The sequence below is a fragment of the Ammospiza nelsoni genome, chromosome 2 (genome assembly GCF_027579445.1).
Source record: "Ammospiza nelsoni isolate bAmmNel1 chromosome 2, bAmmNel1.pri, whole genome shotgun sequence".
Taxonomy (NCBI): domain Eukaryota; kingdom Metazoa; phylum Chordata; class Aves; order Passeriformes; family Passerellidae; genus Ammospiza; species Ammospiza nelsoni.
In genome coordinates, this window is record NC_080634.1 from 54,705,850 (window position 1) to 54,727,247 (window position 21,398).

Here is a 21,398-nt window from a genome sequence, read left to right on the forward strand (position 1 = left end):
TCCATTTATAAAAAGGTTTGAGCTGTACATTCTTCTTGCCAGATCCTGTTGCTTTGATAGTTTTAGGACTCTATTGTGAAATGGACCCTTGTCCATGAGCCAGAAAGAATGTTTTCTTCATTTTATTTCCTTCCTGTCCACACACTTATACATATATATACATAAATATACATATATATGTTAGCTTTTTTCTATTTGTTTAGTGTCCTCTTGTTATTTTTTCTTTTTTCTTTTTTTTTGGATATATGTGTCTTCTGCATTATTTCCACAGGTACTTGCATCCTTTCCAACTTTAGGCTCCACTAGTTCTTCAATTCACTGTATAATTTCCCTTTTTTTATGCCATGTTGCTTTATAGTTTGCCTTTGTCCTGCCTCAAAACCACTACAGCCTTCTTTCTTGTTTTATGGTCCCATGAAAAACTGCTGCTGATAGTATTGATTCATTTTATCCTTTTCATGTTATCAAGGAAGAACCATAGCTTTGTGTGTCAGATATATAAAGATAGATACTAGCATAAAAAGATGTTCAAATGGTTTGGTGCATTTTCACATGCATGATGATCTGATATATCCTGCAGCACATTAGAAGAACTGATACTTGCAAATAAACCTTCAGCAATGGGTGCTTTCAAATATTGACAGATGATCAGAAGCAGAGGCGAGATTTGTGTGTAAGAATGAAAATGGGATAGAGAAAACAGGCTATGGTGAGTCAGAGAGAAGTTTTGAGGGAAAAGTTTTCCTTATGTTACCCCCACACGTAAGTTGCCCTAGACACTTCCTTAGCTGGGATTTGGAAAAATGTGGTGAGAAGAAACTGACCTAGAATATTATCAAATATCACAGAGGCAGATAATCCAAAGATTGTTTCCATATAAAATATTTCTAGTACCAGGAGATCTTTTCGTTAAACGGTATTGTTGCAGGTAGATGTGCAGAGCTGGTAAGTAATGTACATTGGGAGAAGATCATGCTTTGTTTTAAGAGTTTAAGATCAGTCTATGTTTTTTTTCATTAAAAAGTCTTGTTGAACAGCGTTATGCTTTTGTGGTTTTAGGTCAGTGACCCAGTGGCTGCTGAGTTCAGCTTGAACACCCAGATGTTCCTCCTCTCCAAAAAGACGCTGTGGCTGTCTGACGGCTCGATGGGCTTTGGGCAAGAAAGTGACGTTGCTTTCTCAGAAGGTATAATTGTGCAGAGATCATGCTCATTTAATTTGTGTTCCACACTGTCAGGATCCTGTTGCTGTCTAGGAGTAAAGGGTGTGTGCTTGTTGCACTAAGCTTCCTGACAAGGGTTTGTTAGCTCAGCCTCAGAGCTGTGCTGAGTGTTCAGTGTAAGCAGATGTGAACTGTGTGCACTCTTTACAGGTGATATCATATACGGCCGGGTGATGGTGGACCCAGTGCAGAATTTGGGTGACTCCTTCTACTGTAGCATCGAGAAGGTTTTCCTGTGCACAGGAGCTGATGGATATGTACCTAAATACAATCCATCCAATACTGAATATGGGTGCCTTGCTGATTCTCCATCCCTTCTGTACAGGTTTAAGATTGTGGTAAGTGCTCTAATTCTGTGAGGATACAGATATATATATATATATTAATTTTTTTTCTAACTTGTCTTTTACCCAAAACCCAACTGTTCTTTAAAATGTTCTCAACAGCACCAAATTTTTGACTTGAGCTCCAGGCTAACATGAACTGATGGAGGCAGTATCTTGCCTTTTCCCTCATGGTTCTATTCTTTATCTTTCTGGGAACTACCTTCAGTAAGAGTTTGACCTAAGTTAGAGTCCCAAAATAGACTTTTTCTCTGCATTGACTTTATCCACAGACCACAGAGAGAATTTTAGGAGACATGCAAGTGAGGGATTGTAATTTGTTTCATGTTTAACCACCCAAAATCTAGTGTATATGCAAAGTTAGTCATCCAGGTTGCCCCTGTAGTTTATAGGGAAAGGGAAATACATCTAAAGTTGGCTTGGATAATCTCATTTCCTTCCTGAAAATAACTATAGAGTAACCCCAGGTAACTGCAGACCTCATGCCCAACTTTTAGGGTTAACTTTAGTATGATTATCTAATAAGCTAAACAAATTTATGTGACTGTCTGTTAAGGAAATGAAATGTACCTTCTTTAGTCTGGGAAATAGATTTCTTACTTTCATTCCAGACCACATTTATGTATCCTTTTTATTTAAGAAGTGTAGCTATGGTTGTTCTCTAGTTTTACCCTTTTATTCCAGAAAAGCAAGAGATTAAATAGAAGTCAGTACAAGTCAGATGGGACCACAACTGCTTCTAATAGCTTTTCTCTTGTAGTAGTATTTCCCTAGACTGCATAAATTAGCATGCTTAAACTGCACAATTTATACATTGCAAGTAAATACTAAAACTGTTTTTTCTCAAAGAAATAAACCTGTGCTTTACAAACTTTTTTTCCCTTCCATGCAGGACAAAGCTCAGCCAGAGACACAAGCCACAAGCTTTGGAAATGTACTTTTTAATGCAAAACTTGCAATAGACGATCCCGAAGCAATTCCATTAGTTAAACAGCCAGGCTCTGATGGATTCAAAGTAGACTCAACTCCTCTGTTTCAGGTATGATTTCTGTAGCTTTGTGGCAAGACTACTGAACCAAGGAAGAAACACTTGCACAAGTATTGTTGTTAACAATAAGTCAAATTGAAACCAACAGAAAGATTTATTCTGATTTTAGTGGCAATCAAACACAATTATAGATGCCTAGAAACTTCTAGATATAAAATCTGGAACACTTATTCAAGTATTTGTGTTGGAATACTCTTGGTTTTTTCTCTTGTATAATTGCACAGGCTAACCAGAAATTATGCAAATTATTCTTGTACATTTCTTTTAAGAAGTTAATAAGATTCTTGTTGCACAGCATTGTTTTATTGCTTCCCATCTCACTTCTCAAAGACAAAAAATTAAAAATCATAAGCATTTATAGTAATCTTCATCAAAATCAAGTTGATACCTGGCATTTTCTGTACAGTTCTTTCCTTGCAAACTTGCACACTGTGAAGCACTGGAAAGCCTAAAAATTGACAACTAAAGGATGCAACTACTTCTTAAATATATATAATCCTTCAGTTGTGTGCATTCAGCTGTTTCATCTATATAACCCAGCCAAAATTTCTCTCTTCACTATTTGTCTCTAGTATTTGCAAAACTGCATGCACAACTCAAGTGTATAAATTAGTAGGAAAAATATGAAAGAGACTTTGATTTTTCTCCTGGCTACTTCATAATTAAAGGTCCCGTTGTAAGCAGTAGAGTATTTAACAAAGGCCTACTTAAAAGTATAAAAAGTGTTTCAAATTTGCCCCCGGGAAAATGGAATCTCATTTTTTACGTGAAGAATACATTTCTATGTATTCCAATGCCATGATTTTTGGTCCTCTTCCTGTCCAAAAAGTGAGAATATGAAGAAACAAAAGTATATCCTGAAAAATACTTGGAAAAACAGGAGTTAAATAGAAAATGTGTTATTTTCCTAAATAACAAAACTGGACTGCAACCATTCAAATTAACAGGTAGTATCTTTAAGACAATATTCAGACTAGACTACTGAACCTTGTGGAAGCCAAATCTGGTACGTATCCAGGAAAGATGAGTAAAACTGAAGGACAGTAGTGTCATCTCATACAGATTGCAGGGACCCATGCCACCCAGCATGGATTAAGTTTAGAGGGACCTGTGGATATTGATTGTTCCAAGACCCTGCTCAAAGCAGGGTCACCCAGAGCAGGTTGCCCCAGACCATGACCAGTTGTCTGTTGAACATCTCTGTTGAAGGAGACTCCACAGGCTCCCTATTCCAATGTTCAATCGTCCTTGCAGTAAAGAATTGCTTTCTTATGTTTAGATGGAATTACAGCTAGGGCCTAATCACTTGGTAGGTTGGGCTTGGAAAGTCCTCTTCTGTGGCCCATCCACAGCTAAAGTTACTTTAGATGGCTTTTAATGCTAATAGCAACAAAACCATGCCAAGGCCATAGCCTTCTTCATCTGCACTTGGTAGCCACAGAGTCTGACTGTGGAGAGAAATGGAGAATAAACCCTCTGAAAATTCTGGCAGAAAATACAACTCTTCTGATGCACATTAGCACATAGTCAGGAGTTTTCTGTGCATGATTTTGAAAGTGCTTGTCCAGGCATTCAGTTCAGAACAGAGACTGATTTCCTCTGCATTTAGTGCTGTCCAGATTTAGTGTGTGTGTGTTTAAATACAAAAAATGTTTCTTTCCAGGTGTCTTTGGGTAGGGAGTGGTATGTCCATACAATCTACACCGTGCGTTCCAAGGAGAACGCTAACCGCGGAATCGGCAAAAGGAGCGTGGAGCACCAGTACCACTCGCTCCTCAGTGCTGGGAGCCCAGGAGCATCCACACAGAGAAGGCAGAAGAGGGGAGTTGAGCAGGCCCCAGAGCTTGCCAGAGACATTGGAGTGGAGAGCAACCGAGGAACGAACATACAGCACATAGCCCTGGATCGCACCAGCAAGAAACAGGTGCCTCAGAGGGAGGTTGCACTCAATGGTGTTCTCCCCAGGGAACTGAATAACCAAAGTGCAGGAATCAGCTTAGTCACAATCATTGGTGGAGCTGCTGCCATTCTTCTTGCCATCTGCTTACTTGCAATTATCATTTTGCTGCTAAAATGGAAACGAAATTCTGACAAGAAGGAAAGCACAAACGAGTCAGGCAGCAATGAACCAATGATGCTACCACATAATTACAGCCATGACAGCTCAGAGGTTTGATTCCAAGACCACAGTATTCAAGCCAGAGTGTCCAGAGTGCCTCATAAAAACTCTTGAACTGCACATTTTTAGCAGCAGATAATGGTGACTCATGAGAAGCGTGTTTTTAAATGTACTTGAAATTTGTTATCCTGAGCTCTTACTGCCATTATCAACAACAGAAGAAGCTGAATGAAACCTCCCACTTTGCTTGAAAGGAAATGTCCCTGATGTCCCCATACCATGCACTAATTTTTAGCAGCAATTCAAGGGACTCCATTGTAAGGGAGAGATTATTGTTGTGGTTTTGTATTTTCTGACATTTCAAAAGAATAAAAGAAGCTGAACAAAGGTGCTATATATCCTGTCTGCAATAAGAGAGGAGATCTCTTTCTTCAGAAACACATAATACTTGAGAGGAGGGATCCTCACACTCTACTGTAGAATTTTGTACTGTTTCTCACAAATAACTCAATGTCTACAAATAGTTTGAGAGGTGATGGAATGCCTTAGGCGTGGATTCTTCGTCCTGTAAGTTTTTGACTTCACTTAATCTGTACCAGTATTTTTTTTATTTTTGTTTTTACTTACACGTGACTGAACTTTTTCAAAAGACAGCTAGATTATACAGCATAGCATTATAAACAGTTGCATGTCACAGGATCCAATACATGCTCTTTCCTGCAAATTCCTATTCATCTATTTAATCTGAATATTTTTTTATTTATGTTTATATAAGGCTGAAGAATGCCACAAATCCAGAAAAAAATTTTGGTTTTCACTAAAACTGGATGCTTATGTCCTCTTAAGTTTATAATGGATCATGGAAGTGTTGTAAGGTAAATTTTATTTCTTAGTGCATGTCCACTGCTGAGAAATGCAAGCATTAGTATTTCTGTACCTAGAGAAGATGATAGTTAGATTCAAAATGCAGATGACAAGGTTCTGCTGAACTGAGCCTAGGAATCATGATATTGAATCCATCATAGTTAGTTGTCATACTAAATAATAAAAAGAGAAGAAAAAATTAGCCTTTGATTGAAGCAAGTAGTATTTATTGCTGTGTAATCATAGCACATTTTGACAAACATGCTGGGTCATTGTTGGGCATTTTTTAGCATGTGACTTCTTCTGCAGGAGTAATTCTAATTTTCTCTCAACATTCTTGATTTAGGTGACATGACAAGTTTGGATCAGCAGTGTCCTGTGTCAGTTTTTATCCAGACACAACCTGTTCTGTCCCTGTCAAATCCTTGGCTATGTAACCTTCAGGAAACCATCCCTTTTGTCACACTAGCATTTTATGTAAGTCCTTTAAGTCATACTATTGTAGGATCGTCTGGCTCAGAAGAGACCTTCAAGATCATCTAGGTCCAGCCCCACAGCCATGGGCAGGGAGACCTTCCACCACACCAGGTTACTCAAAGCCCCATCCAACCTGACCTTGAACACTTCCAGGAATGAGGCATCCAGAACTTCCCTGCACAACCTGTGCCAGTGCCTCAACACCCTCACAGCAAATTTCCTCCTATGTAAATCCACTGTCTTTCAGAGGGAAGTCATTACTCCTTGTCCTGTTTTTACATCCTCTTGGGAAAAGTCCCTCCACAGCTCTCTTGTAAACCCCTTTCAGGGACTGGAAGGTGCTCTAAAGTCTCCCCAGAACCTTCTCTTGGCCAGACTAAAAAACCCCAGCTCTCTCAGCCTGTCTTTATAGGGGAGGTGCCACAAACCTCTGATCATCTTTGTGGCACTCCTTTGGACTCGCTCCATCATATCCATGTCTTTCCTATGTTGGAGGCCCCAGAGCTGGATGCAGCACTCCAGGTGGGATCTCAGAAGAGCAGAGTACAGGGCAGAACCATCTCCTTCACCCTGCTGGCCCCACTGCTTTGGCTGCAGCCCAGGATATGTTGGCTTTTGGGCCTGGGAGTGCCCATTGCCTGTCATGTCCTGCCTCTCATCTACCAGCACTCCCAAGTCTTCCTCATCGGGGCTGCTCCTAATCCATTCTCTGCCCAGCCTGGATTTGTGCTTGGGATTACCCTGACCCAGGTGCAGGACCTTGCACTTGGCCTTGTTGAACTTCATGAGGTTTGCTCACCTCTCAAGCCTGCCCAAGTACCTCTGGATGCAATCCCTTCCCTCCAGCATGTCAACCACACCACACCATGGCTGGGTGTCATCTTGCTGAAGGTGCCCTCCATCCCACTGTCCATGAGATTGTCAAACAGCACTAGAGTCAATGGAATTCTCAATAGAGTTGAACTGCATAAAATCTGAATTAGGATGTTGAGACCTTGCTGAAATATCTCTTCCCTTCCACCACCACCATCTTGTGGTAGTGGGTAGAGGCAGTCCCCAGCACACGGCATTTGGTGTTCCAGGGATCAGGCTGCAGAGATCAGTTAGCAGAGCAGGATGCAGTTTGAAAGCAGCCTGTAACACAATGCTGCCTCTGAACTTTAAAAAAACATATGTCCATCCAGAAGGCCAGAAGGCTTCCTGGCCTGGTTGTGGGCGTCAGTCAACACAGATAGACCTGACCTAGTAATTGTGCATGGTTGTCCTGTAAGCCATAAAGACTCAGGTACATGAAGCCCCTACTAGCCTAGGGATATCTGTGCTGTGATTCAAGGTACAGTGTGAATATGCCCACAGAGAGACTCGTGCTGGTATCTCTTGCACTGATTTGTGTTGTTATGACTTCACTCATTTAATAGGATTTCATCAGCTTTTCACAAAATGAATCAGGTCAGGATCTGTCCTATCTTATCTAGGGTTTCTGAAGATGGTGATTAGACAGCTTAATTGAAGGATGTTTGCAGCACCCAAAGGGTCAAACTCCACTACTGAACTCTTGCAGTCATCTTTTATTTTAATTAATCCAAGTTCTAGCCTGAAACAATTATCCATAAGCCATGGCCAATGCTTTAGACCTTTCCCCCCGTCACCTGACATCAATTTGCTCTTGTAATGAAGTTTCTGGTTTTGTGTTCCATGTATTAGGTGTGCAAGATTGATCAAAGGCTTCACCCACAGATACCTTTTATATTTAGTAAGTTCACCACTAAGTTGCAAATGTACACTAAGATCAAATTTGCCTTTGTGCCTATGTGTGACATCACTATGAGAAAAGCAGAATTTTTCTCCTAGAACCTGCATGTTTGGATTATATCAGCCAATGATTTGACAGTAGAATGGGACACATGTAAATAATAGAGCATTCTAATTTTATCAAATGCTTGTTTTGTATAAGCAGAGATGATCTTTTAAAAAAAATATATAAAATACAGAAATCAGGTGTTTATCAGTAGAGCTGTTTTCTGCTTTTGAATGTTACAAGATCAAAATATCATTAAAAGTGCTTGCAGTCAAAATATTTTTTTAATTCTTACTTGTTTTTATAAAATCGTATCAAAACTCATATGTTCTACAAGCCAAATATTTAGCCCAGTAAACAACTTGATCACTGCTTTGAACAGTGTCTGATTAAAACTTTGTGAAATATTTAGGTTGATGGGGATAATCAGACTAATGTTTTTGTAACCATATATAAAATTATAGTGCAAAATGATGATAACAAAGAAAACAAACACTGAAAAGTTGGACAAGCATGAGTAAGATTTGTAAAGACCAAAGTCCTCTTCATGGGAAAAAAATTGCCATGTTTTCAATAAAGCATGCTGGATTTGTCCCATTCTTAAGAAACTGGATTTTTTACAATTCAGTGAGCTATAAATACATCTGTAACAGCAAGCTTTTCTTTTTATTATTATGGCTTCAAGTTTTCAGATTTCAGTAAGATGTTTTGGAAGCTTATTAGCATTTTTCCTTTTACTTAACAAGTGGCCTTGTTTATACTAACCTGAATAAGTGCCTCGTTCCCAGTGATGTGCACAAATATTTTAATATTTATCTATCCAAGCAATAAACTGAGTATATTTTATATATATATATTTAATCTATTTCCAGATTTTGTATTCAATCCTCTTTTCCCTGGCGATGCTTATTCTGCTAGCAATAATACCATTTGTTTAATCATTTATACAATAATTACTCTGTTTAAATTTGTTATCAAGCTGTCATATTTATTTGCAACAACTTTTTGCTGATGTCTATGGCTGTGATATTTGGCATTTGTATCAGGAAAAAATAAAATTACTTCTGTTTGGTTACTGATCTAAAGTTTGTGTATAATTATCGTGCTCTGGAGAGAGGTCAGAAATGAAGTGTTATGAAAAACTTAATTTGTCACATCAGTGGAACACAAAGTTCCTGTGTTTGCAGTAAATCTCACTGCTTTGTTCCTCAATTGATTGTTTTCTGGTCATGAAGGGTTCAGCACAGGGCTTGTTCTTTAATCTTCGTGGTTGCACTCATGGCTCAGAGAGGGGTTTCTCTTTCAATTCCAGAATATCAGAAATCTCTAGATACCTGCAGGTCCTTGGTAGGCAGGATTGCCATGTTCCTGTGTGCTGCTGGCAGGCTTTATTTTATTTTAACAAGAGAAAGTGACTCTGCAGGGAGCAGTTCCCTTGTTCCTGTAAAGCCAGTGTTGCTTCTTGTGACAGGTCATCAGATTTATTTTTTTTTATTGGCAAATGTATCACTGATAGATGTAGACACATCTGAAGGACTGTGATGCAGAAAGAAAAAGCCACCCTGAAATTTTCCCTTCTCACCCACCCTTTGTAAGCACTGACCTCTGACTTCTGTGTGAATTTAAGCAATCACTTAACTCCTTCACTGTCAGAAAGGCCGTATTTCATGGCTGCTTACACGAGTGACACAATATACTTATCAATTTACCTTGTCCTAGGGAAGGACAAGCCTGCAGGCAGTGATTCCTGATTTGCTACCTGTATTCCCTTCTGCCATCTGAACTTGCTTATGTGGATCATGCTCAGCAGATACTTAGTCTGAGCTGAGAAACCCTGTGTCATATCTGTGAGCTCTGGGTTGGGGTTCCTGCCAGGGATAATCAGACTGAAAGAGTTTCTGTCCTGCTCCCAATATAAATAGCTGTATATGATATAAATTAATAAAGAGTCTGGTCTCAGAAGTATGGCATTATCAATAAATCAAAGGGCATTAATTTCCCACTCCAAGATCATCCACAGCAATCAAGTCATGTCCATACACATTCATGATCACACCCATTTTGGCACTTAGTGGAAGAATTTTGGTACTCCTGAGGTGTTCAAGCATGTCTCAGCAGGTCCTGGATGACTTTCATTTAAAAGCCCAAGCATAGTCCAATTTCAGCATCTCTGTGAGTTGGGGTTTTTTAGTGTATCCTCACCATCTTTTGGAAAAATGACTCAGCTCTTGCCCTGAAGGAATTCAACTCATCCCATGCAGTGCTTTAGCTTTGAAAGCTGTTCCACAAATTACTCTCAAGGTTGCCTGTTTGAGTTTGGGGAGGTTTATTATTTACTTCAGGTGGTAATTCATTCAGAATTTATCTTGCACCACTTTGCTTTGGTAAGTAACCCCTGACTTTCACTGAAACTGAAGCAGACAGCTGGCAGATTCTTAAATGATACACCTTGTTTCATTTCCCGGCCAATACACCAGCATGTGCTGGATTCCTCTTACCCCCTGTTACCTGCAGTTTTGTGATACAAGTTCTCCTGTGTGTAAGTTCACATGTAGAGCATAAATCTGTAGCTGTCCAAGTAAAAGTGCTCAGGTTAAACCAGTGCAACCAGAAGATCATGCGTAACAATTGTCATCTTGAGCGTGTTTTTGACCACTTCTGCAGCAAAACTTCTTATTCAGCATGGAAGGCAAGAGGAGGCAGTCTGGGTAAGTGGGTGTTGTACCTCCTCTTTGACAATGTATTACTTTCCACTTTTCTCTTACTCTCATTCCGCCCCCCAAACAAAAAAAAAAGCATACAATGGAACTAAATGACGCCGCAAATGACAAACAGGATGATAAAAGGTAAGGAATCTTCTTCATCATGAGGAGATATTAAATAAATAAAATTCTCTTCTACTCTTCAGCCTTGGAGAGAATTACCTAAAGGAGATTATAATGGGGGTACATTAAATCCTGAATGTCAGAGAGATTGTGAGTACAGAGCAGTGATTCACTGTTTCTTGTAGTATTTTAGAGAGGTTCCACACAATAAAATTTGCTGGCAACAAGAATGAAAGTAGTCAATAACCATACAACCTAAAATTAAATTTGCAAGACTCATTACTGAAGGATGACATGCATACCATACCAAAAAACACCAGAAGGGAAATTCATGGAAGAAAAGTCAATTGAAATCAGCTTTTTTGTATCAACAGCTTGCTCAGAAATGGACTAAGAAAAGCCAGTAGATTCAGGAGAAGAATCAAGCTATTCATCTTCTCTTTCCTTTCTGTTCCCTACAACTCCACTCCAGGCACTGCCAAACCAACCCAGAAGAGCCACTCTAAGCCCTAACAGCTGTACAAAGATCACCAGCCCTGGACTTGTAATTGGTAATTTAAAGTACAAATACCATAGTCTGCCTTACTGATTTTTTTCTTGGAGTAAAAGAGGAATGCAAGTTTTCATTTTTCAGCTCCCTAGGCCTCTAACAGCTGCTTCACCTGCACCTGAAATCTGCCTAAACCTCCTGCTGAGGACTGCTTGGAATGGCAGCAGGATCCAATAGCCTTTTCCTGGTGCATATCCTGTGAAGGCATATGATCTGGGCAGAATGAGGTAAAGCATTTGGAGTGAGGAACTTGGGGGCCAAGGTAAAAGATACTGTTGATGATTTTATTTACCTTATAAACATGCTCCATTTATTCTCTGCTCTTTGTACCAAAAGGTTAAAATAATATTCCTTAGGCTCTCAAGTGTCTCTTTCACTGCTATATTTTTTTCTAATGTTTCTAATGGCACCAGAATGATCATGACAAGAAAGAAACATAAATACCTAATTCTTTAAAAGTAATAGCTCATGGGAATGTGGCTGGGCTCTGCTTCCATTTCTTGGCAAGACACCTGGATTTCAGTGCAGCAAACTGCACTGTGCCCTTACAGGGACTGGTCCCCAGTGTTGTCAAGCCCGTGAAACTAAGGCAGGAGTGTGATCAGGCTAATTGTTCAGAATAAAAAAAACCTCTGGGGACAAAATGATGTTGTTATATCAGGAAGTTGGCTTCATAGGTGTCATCCAATGCCCACATCTCATGACACAGACCATCTCATCTGTAGTGTGCCTTCCACAGTCTTCTGGAGACAATTCCTGGTGTTCTGTTGTCAGGATTTTGAAACATTCTCTCCCAGTGGGAGGAAAGGAAAGATTTGGATCCACCCTCAAAGAGCTGGAGAGACTTGTAATGGCTTTATGGACATCAGCAGCTGCCCATGCATCACACAGTCAGCATATTTCATTTGCCCAGGATTTAGCAGACGTGCCACATGATGCCCTTAATATCCCAGGCAACCCTAATTTATCAGAGTATGCAGTACAGCACAGGGACTCTGAGGGCTCCTTTGCAAGGAGACTTCTTCCATCACAGGTTGTTATGTCAAACACAACATTGCCATGCTGCACAGGAGATGTGTATGTCACATCTTCCAGGATATCAGTAGCAAAAGGCTGAGCAGAGCACATTGACTTCACCTGAACTCCTCTCACATCCTAACTCAGGTGAACTTTAGTAACAAGGTCCAATAAAAGCCCCTTTGTGGAAAGTATCATGTTGGTCATAGTCACCTAGGATTTTCTGAACACAAGTGTGACAGAGAAGTGCAGTTCTTAGTGCTGATTAAGGGTCTTGGTTATGGGAAAAGTTTGGTTTGTCAGCAGTGATTCTCCACACAGCATGCTGTGCGCTGAGACCTAACCCAGCTGCACGAAGCAACCCAGAGGGGTGCATGCCTGAAGCTGTTTGGTTACTAAATTGTTATTAACCTGGCTGGCACCTTAAAAAAGGTGAGTTTCAGAGGCAGAACCCACTTCTTGTTTGTATGTAACCAGGCTACATGTGAGCAGTCCAATACCTGCTTTCTCTAGCAGAGTTTTTTCTTGAACTTGTTGGGTATTTAGATGGATTTTCTGAGAAGTTCACATTCTGTTTTCAGACATTAGACTGTGTGCACACCTCCTGCAACAGTTGGGGCACTCATTTATTACTCTTTCCTCAGCTGCGGTGATTTCTCTACCCTGCAACCCTACCCTCAGAACAGGACCTCTCATAAGAGCTTCTCTCCAAGCTATTTTACTTGGTACACTACTGCTTAGCTTTTCCTTTCCAATTTGGCTCTGAAAATGAAGGTGCCAGGGAAATATTTCACCCCCAGGAAACTTCAATTTCCTCAGGAACTGCATTTGTTATCTGTAACATCGCTCTGAATGGTAAATGTGAGGCCAACAATTCAAAAAAATTCTTGCAGCATTTTGGCATTGCCTGTAGTTCACATCTGGGACTGCCAGCTGTGGTAAGATGCATTTCCCCAGTCTTCTCAAGAAGTGCTAGGGAGTTATATTTGCTAGAAAATGTTTGTTTTCAAAGCAGGATTACAACATCTGTACATGAGCACACAAACACACCGACACACAATATGTTTTTATTAATATATAAATTTTATATCGATTTTTTAATGTGTTTTAAACATACATGTACATAGAGTAGTATCTTTATATAGTATGTAATAGATACTGATATACGTAAATTGTAGATATTTTATGAGTATGTCTATATTTTTTTATTGTAGAATACAAAAATTTTAATGTATTTGTAATTCCTCAGATAAGATCACAAGGATGAAGTGTTACAAGGTGGGAAGCAGAATTCAGGGTATATTTGCCTCGAAGGAATCACAGCAGCCAGACCCACAGTCAAAACCTGAGAATGCACATCCCAGAGCCTTGGGGTCAGGGAGACTGATTAGATACACTCTCCTGGAGTCCAAAATAGGCAACCAGGTGGCATTCTGGACTGTTTCCCTGATGGGGACCAGCAGTTTTACTGGGACCAGCAGCTGCAGTCTATACCCTCAGCTTTTGAGCTTCTCAGTCCTGGACTGCTGCAGGATGCCAAGAAGAAGCACAACCATTCATTCCTTCAAAATACCTCATGTTTGGAGATCAGCAAGTAAATGTATTGAGAAAATCAGAAGTTAAACTACAGAAGTTTTCCAAAGTCCATGCTTCCTCTATTTATTTCATGTCAAGATGCTGCAGCACCAGAATTTCTGCATCCCAAGAACCTGCAGTGTGGGGCAGGAAACCTGTAAGGCTTGGCAGCAGCTTCCCCTTGTGCCCCTCTCCTGAGCTGTGGGCTCTGGGCTCCCCTTCCGTGACTGCTGTGAGCTGCTTATAGTCCCTCGTTGGCAGAGTGACCTGGAAGGGCTCCCAAAGGGGGGGAATGCAGCAGGCTCAGTGCAGAGGCTCCCTCAGTGAGCGTGTGTCCCCAGCAGCCCATGACAGGGGATGCTGCCTGCCCCTGGGCCACCTGAGACCTGTCTCCCTGCTCCCCAGACATTCTAAGGGAGTCTTTTTCATCTGGTGAAGGTATGAAGTTAAAAGCAAATCCACTGCCCAGGGAAGGAGGGTGCTTGGCTGCTGAACAAAGAAGGGCTGTCTGCTGTCAGACGCTGTCCAAGATTTCTCAAAGGGAACAACAAAAGTGCAGCTTTATTCCCACGGGATGTGAGCCTCAGCTCCTTGGTGGCTCCTGGCAGGAGGGGTCACTGTGGTCCTGCTCAGCCCAGCCCTCACCACCCCCCTGGAGCAGTGTGGTTCTCATTAAAGGAGCTGTGGCTATTAGTTGTGGAGGGAAGCGCAAGGAGAGCTCAAGAAGAGGAGTTTCCTACCTGGTGAGTCCCCGGCTGTACACGGGGCTTTTCCTGCTGCTGCCTCCCAGGGCACGGGGAACCTCTTGCTTCTCATAGAGGGGTGAGTCAGAAAAGAGTGTTAAATCTGTGCTTTAAAGAAAAGCAGGCAGGCCAAGAGGGTGCCCCTGCAGACTAAAAGGGACCTGCTTGTGGTAAGAGTTGCACAAAGCCTGATTAAATATTCTGAAAGGTCTTAATTTGATGACTTGCGAACACACAGCTCTATAATTTATGATTCATTTCTTTGGAGATTTTGCTTCATAACTTTTTTAGCAAATGTAAATTAATTCTCATTTTTTCTTGGTACTATCTCCCGTGTATCTGCACTTTAAAGGGAAACTGTCGGGGCTACTTTTATCTTCCTTATATGGTTCTTGATTAACTGATCATACTGTGTGAATTTTATTACTAAAAAAAACCAACCAAACAAACAAAAACCCAAACAAATAAAAGAACAACCCAGGAAAAAAGGCATACCTGCGCTTTGCAAATTTTATAAAAATATTACAATGATATTTTCCAAATTCTAGTAAAATCAGCCCTTATGGCACCAATGAATCACACTGCTAAAATAAGGAACAGAGATAGCCTTCAGAATCCATACAATCATTAACAGCAGAGAATTATCAAATTGAGTCTGGCTGGGGTTTAGCTGTCTTCTTTCTCCTGTACCCTTTTTCCCTTTACTGCAGCTCCTTTCAATTCCTTTACTGCACTTGCTGGATGAAAATGTTGAAAACATGCCACCTTCTGTTCTTTTCAGCTATTGCACAGCCCAAAGAAAATTTATAATCCCTGGAAACTTGTGTAAAACGTGCACACCTGTGCACAGATGCAGGCACACATGCTCATGTAAACCTACATATGCACACTTCTCTGAAATCCCTCTGAACTATCTAAATCTCTTTGCTCACAGCCGTTTCTTTAGTTACAAGGTTTGCACTCCAGCTGTTAGAGCAAATGTGCTCACTAAAGGGTTTTCAAGGAAACCAGAAATTAGGCCAATTCTGACCACTGTCACTGAAAAGTAAAGGGAGATGAGGAAAGTAAGACTTCATCCAGTCTCTTTAATGGCTGCAATGAATGAAGATCTCTATCTGCTTTTTTAAATTCTTAATTTTATCTCCTTTACCTGCAGGTACACACCCACATGTACCTATTTCCCTTCAGAGCTGCTCTGGGAAAATCTCCCTCTTCTCATTTCACTGATGCAGGAATGCTGAAGAGCTTTGGATAGAGCACTCTGGGTATGCTTACTTGCACACCACAACAAAAAAACAGTGGTGTGGGGGGGTAGAAACTGCTCCAGCCACACAGTTCTGCTTTTGTTCTTCTTGACTTTCAACACTAATTTTTGTCTGGCTGATTATTCCTTTTCTCAAAAAAATAAAACTCACAATACCCCAATTAAAAACACCACAAGGGAATTTTCTATGCCACAACTCTTCCACAAGTTTATCCCATTCATTTAGTCTTCTGTTATTTCAAATACAGCTCAGCATTACGGGTATGAGCAGATTATTCCTCTGCATAGATTTTTTCTACCCGTGTTTCTTCTATTGCCATTTAAGGAGTCTTCATAACTAAAGATAAACTTGGACTTTGGCAAGGCCAGGCTGACTCTCCAAATTTCAAGGTATGAGAAATGCTTTATTTTCTTTTCTCTAATCACTAAGGAATATGCTTCTTTCCAAGCAGCTAGGGCTGTGTTCTGAGGTCCTAGATTGTTTTCACTCTGGACTCTGCCGTGGAAAAACAGGAGATAATTCTGTGTTAGGTGGCAGAGGTGAAGAGTAGCCCCTGTGGGTGAGGGCAGGGGGATGCACACAGCAACATAAATGGTGTTTGTGGGCCACCTCTGCAGGCAGATGAGGGGGGAGTCAGAGTACCTCTCAAGGCTGGAGAAAAGGATGGAATGCCTTCTGCTTTATCTGAATTTGTATGAGGACTGTTTTCCTAAGTGCATAGCTGCATTCTTCTGTATCTACCTACCCCTGTTATCTTGCTTTTATATGGTGTTGCACTGCTCCATGTAGTGGATCCTGCCTGTCTGACTCCTTAGAGAGGCACTTTCAGATATCTCAGTTACAGATAGGGTTATTTATTCTTTAAGAGCATGGTAAATATAATTAACACAGTCTTCACTTTTACTGTAACTCCCACCTCAGAAGGGCTATCTGCAGACTGTAAAGAGGAATAAGCAGTAAAATAAATATCCTCAGAAAGTATTTTTGTGTTTTCTTAACCTCAGAGATATATGTTATGACAGAGAAGCCAAAGACCCTCTCTGCCTATTCCTTTTTGCCAGAAAGGTGTTAGCATTGCTAAGCAGCTGGTCTTTTATCACAATACCTTAAGGCACTTTAACTTCTATTAGAAGTGAAGTTAGTCCTCTGCCTGCTGTGAAATAGGGGCATCTTAAAGATGGTTTAAAGTAATCTTTCACCCTCCCTTCTAGTTCTAAGTGGAATTTAGCTGGAAGAGAGAATAGGGGCCCCATGTTTTCAAGGCATCTGTTTTCCCAGATAAGCTCTTGACTCTCAGGGAGTGGGAAGAGTGTGCTGCAGTAAATCAGAAACTCCATAAGGTGTCCAGTGGGGTCAAACTTCTGAGTGCACTAATCACCCCAGAAAGGACTTAAATGAGATAAGCCTTGTACTTGGCAGCAAACTGTGGTGGTCAGCACAAACCTTTTCATCTACCTTGCACAGTCTAATGCCATGAGGCTGATGCACCTGGGCAGAGCAAGGGGTTCATGACTGGCCCTGAACTGTGTTGCCAACTGAGAGCACTGATCTTGTAAAAACTTACCCTGAAAAGTTGATTTGAGCAACATTGCTTTTGCTGGTTCATTTCTTTGCAAAAGGAGAGATCAAGCAAGCTGGATACAAACCTGGACTTGTATCTAGACAAGGTGGTTTCAGAGACAGGTGAGTAAAGGTTGTGATGCCAAGAGGTGGGCAACTCTCAGTATTCCAAAGTGAATCCCAGCAGAGGTGTCTCAAAAGATAACAATTGATTCTGAACTATCAGCAGGTTTCCTGGGACTTGTTTGGAGAGTGTTGTCCTATTTTCTCTTGTGTGTTTGTTTGTTTGTTTACATACAAATGTTTAGGCACTACTTGGAATGAACAAGGATGGAAACCCTCCTTTCAGTAACTCAAATTGCTTTTTAAAACACACTTAGCTGAGTTGACAGTCACAGGGCTCAGATCCACAGCCCGTGTAGGAGCATCCTGCGCTGTGGAGAAGAACCAGAGGGAGATGTTAATCGGGAGCTGACTCCCCGTTTCTCCAGGTACCGTGTGGGAGGTGGACACCGGGGGTCTCGGAAGGCAGGGCTGGCACTTGCCCAGTCCTTCAGGAAACCCGCTCCGTGGTGCAGAGCACAGCTGCCGCTGGATGGCACCAGGGCTCCGTGCGTGTGTGCTCCCCTCCAGCCTCCCCGAGCCATGCCAGCCATCGCTGGGATAAGGGATGCTTTCCAAACAGGCTCAGCAGGACTCTGGGAGCGAGCTGATGGGGGAGATTATAGTTGGGAAAATGCTTGATGCTGTCACAGCTAATATTTTTAAAGGGTCAAATGATCTTTTATGGTGTAACTGAGATGGGAATGTTCTGCAGAGTACTTTATGCTCCTATCCAAACAAGCTGCTATTTCCAAATAATCACATAGAGAACAATCACAGGTGTGGAGTACACGGATAGAAGGAAAAGCTTTTTCTTTTTTTTTTACTATATTGTTGCAAATCTCCCTTCTTGCTGCTTCAGGCTACAGTAGCAGCAGTATACAAATACTGTAGGATGTGCAGATTGTGGCTGCAAGATTCCATGTCCTAAAGGATATTGACATCCCAAATGTGAGCCAGGTCAGAGGCATTAATGCTGCCACGGTGAGTCAACACTTTTTGATCCCTCAGAGGAGAATGTATGCAGCAAACTTATGGCAGATATTTATAGAATAATGTACAAGTTAATACTCTTCTCCAGAGCCACTGGAGCTGGGCTTGCTGCCTAAATGTGCATCTGCAATGTACTTACTGAAGCCAAAAAGCTTTACAGAAGTCATCAAAGAAAAGGGAGCTGTTTGGAAATTTAGGGATCCATTACATTATGTTGTAATTCTTAATGATCTCTGATGACTGCATCTTTATTTATTTATCTATCACTGATTGGGCAGAAATGTAAAAGCCCATGAAATAGGAGCCAGCCCCAGATATAAAGAAACTGCTGCTGGTGAGGCCGTGCTGATTTTTGCCTTTTTCTTTTGTGTGCTTTCTGTAGTTTTTCACAATATATTTGTAGCCTATAGTATTAGTGGCTAGTTTTTCCAGTAGTTTTCCATGGCCTTTCCCTAGGCAGAAAGACAAAACACATTCCAAGGGCATCCATGCTATCTTGGTTGTCCCAAGAACCAAGGTCAAAAAACAGCTCTTCAAGACACATTTTCATCAACAAAGCACAGCTAGTACCAAGAAGGAGGCTCCAGAAAAGAAGGGGGAATTGATGAAAAAGGCATCCCTGGTGGCAGCAAGGGATGAGAAAAGCCTGGAAGGCAGAACACTGCAGCCCAAGGCTGAGCTGCTTGGTAAGGGCCAGCCATGGCAGCCCCAAGCTGGGTGTAACCTTGAGGAGAAACCTGCTTCCCCATTAGGTGAGAGAGGCCAGTGGGCTCCAGGTTCAGGGCTAGATGGTGTCCAAGCCCAGGAACAGCATTAACAGCCAGAGAATTAGATCTTCTACCTGAGTCTTAGAGTTCCATAGGCACTGTCTCTTTCAAAGCTGCCCTTTTTTTTCTTCACTGATCCAGAGACAGATCCCACAGTCACACCCAGTGCAGGGAGAAGAAGGAAAGCGAAGAGAGATGCCCAGATGGGACCACAAGCTGAACAGAGAGGTGCAGATGTGTTTTTAGACCACATGCTGGTGTGACTGAAAATTCATCTTCCTCATTCAGAGGTCAGGTAAAAATCAAGGATGAACGGTCTGGAAATATATCCCAGGTTATAAAGATATATATGTGTGTTTTTACCCCATGCAACAACTAAGCACATACAACTGCTCACTCATTGCCCTTGCATCACGATGGGGAAATAATTGTAAGACTAAAAATGGGACAGTGGGAGCACAAAGGCCATCATTCCAAGTGTCCCTGGTTTCCTCCCTTCTTTGCCCAGCTGTCATGGTATGGTCTGGAATTTCCCTCTGTTCAGCTGGAGTCTGCTGTCCTGGCTATGTCCCCTCACAGTTCCTGGCGCACCCACAGCCTGCTCTGGGTGAGAACCAGAGGCCTTGGCTCTGTGTCAGCAGTGCTCAGCAGTAACAAAAACATCCACCTTATCACCACTGCTTTCAGGTCAAGTCCAAACCACAGCCCCACAGCAGCTACTCTGAAAAAATTAACTCTGCCCCAGCCAAAACCAGCACAAAGCAGCAAGACATGTAGTCACATATTAGCAAGAGCAGATTCATGTGCCTTCCAAGATGTGTTCACTAATACATGAAAATATCCTTCTTTTTCACATTTTTTATAGCTTCACAATTTTTTTTTATTCTGTGGATACAGCATAATGTTAACTGTATAATCTGGACAGGGTGTCTGACCCAAGTACCACCAGCAGAGCTTTGGGGACATCCAGTCAATCCCCTTTTGAAGGCATCAATATTCCCCTCTGCATCTAAGCCACTGAGAGGGCAGCAGAGCTGACTTCTTTTGCATTATTTTGCAGGAGGTGGTATTCTGTAAAAGTGGGTTTGTGAGGGAAGATTCCTCCTGTGATTGCTGTGTCCAGGCTGGGTACAGTGTCTGTACAGTGTGTCTCCCAGGACAAAGAGGCACACTGTTCATCCAAAGAGCTGCCTAAAAAGCTGAGTGTCACAAAGAGCCAGAGCTCCGTGGCTAAATTTCTGAGAAAGAAGAGATCAGCATACATTACCTGAACAACTGTCCCACTGAGCTGCTACAAAAGTCATCCAGACTTTTCCCCTCTCCATCAGGATAGCAGATGCCAGGCCTGCCACATGGGGAGGTGCTGCAGCTCCTGACACTGAAACTGCTGTCACTGAGCAGCTTCTCTTTTCAATGAACACAAAATTCTCCTGACCCTTACATCCTGTCCCTTTCCTCCTTTCTCTTTGTATTTCATCCTTGAACATTGAAACCAAGGGATCCAAAAAGTAGGGCAGCTTCCCATCTGCCAGTGGAGCTGACCTAAACTTGCCTGAGTGTGATGGAGGTGGGAGCTGAGTTTTCTCCCAGCCTGGGGGAGGAGATGCCTTCTCCTCTCTGGTGTCCCATGTTCCTCTGAGTTACTGGGTGAAGTGGATGTTTTAGGTTTAATTTTCAGATCAGAGCAGGGCAGGCTGCCAGCGGCAGGTAGGCACAATGATAGCTGTGGTTGTACATGGCATGGGATTTATTTTCTCCTTTGCTGTGCCTGTAAAACATTTTCTGGCAAAATTGGGCAATTGTCTGAAACATTGGAGTGTCTCCATGCAGCAAGTCAGGAAATCCTAGGAATGAGGGTCAGTTATAAGTTACTTCTCTAGAATTTTCCTGCAAGAGACTGGCTTTACTTGATTTCTCAATATGCCTCCAAATCCACAGAACTGGATATGTAACCTTTGCTTTCACTCTTCTCAGCTACTTAAAATTTCAGCTTTTTCCACTGATATGCTCAAGATACCTTTTGCTTCTTTAGAATTATTCTTACCTTTTTCTCCCTTGAAAAGAAGAAGAGAATTCCCTAGAGAGAAAATTTTGCTCATTACAGTCCAGAGGAATGGAGAAGTTGGGAA

General features: G+C 41.6%; 2 protein-coding genes across 3 annotated transcripts in view; both read left to right on the forward strand.

Moving 5' to 3' along the window:
* Positions 1 to 8,957, forward strand: part of FREM2 (FRAS1 related extracellular matrix 2) — a 121,483-nt gene extending 112,526 nt beyond the window's left edge. Inside the window, exons 21-25 of the mRNA XM_059494017.1 lie at positions 1,060 to 1,186; positions 1,373 to 1,560; positions 2,459 to 2,605; positions 4,278 to 5,300; positions 5,944 to 8,957. Of these exons, the coding sequence (XP_059350000.1) occupies positions 1,060 to 1,186; positions 1,373 to 1,560; positions 2,459 to 2,605; positions 4,278 to 4,790 (975 nt within the window). The 3' untranslated portion in view covers positions 4,791 to 5,300; positions 5,944 to 8,957. The remainder of the gene's footprint in view (positions 1 to 1,059; positions 1,187 to 1,372; positions 1,561 to 2,458; positions 2,606 to 4,277; positions 5,301 to 5,943) is intronic.
* Positions 8,958 to 14,483: 5,526 nt separating this feature from the next.
* Positions 14,484 to 21,398, forward strand: part of LOC132070211 (complement C4-like) — a 52,761-nt gene continuing 45,846 nt past the window's right edge. The window contains exon 1 of one of the 2 annotated variants that reach the window (XM_059466864.1): positions 14,484 to 14,582. The gene's annotated coding sequence lies outside the window, so the exon portion shown is untranslated. Of the gene's footprint in view, positions 14,662 to 21,398 lie in introns of both variants that reach the window. The other variant, XM_059466865.1, reaches the window with a different exon arrangement.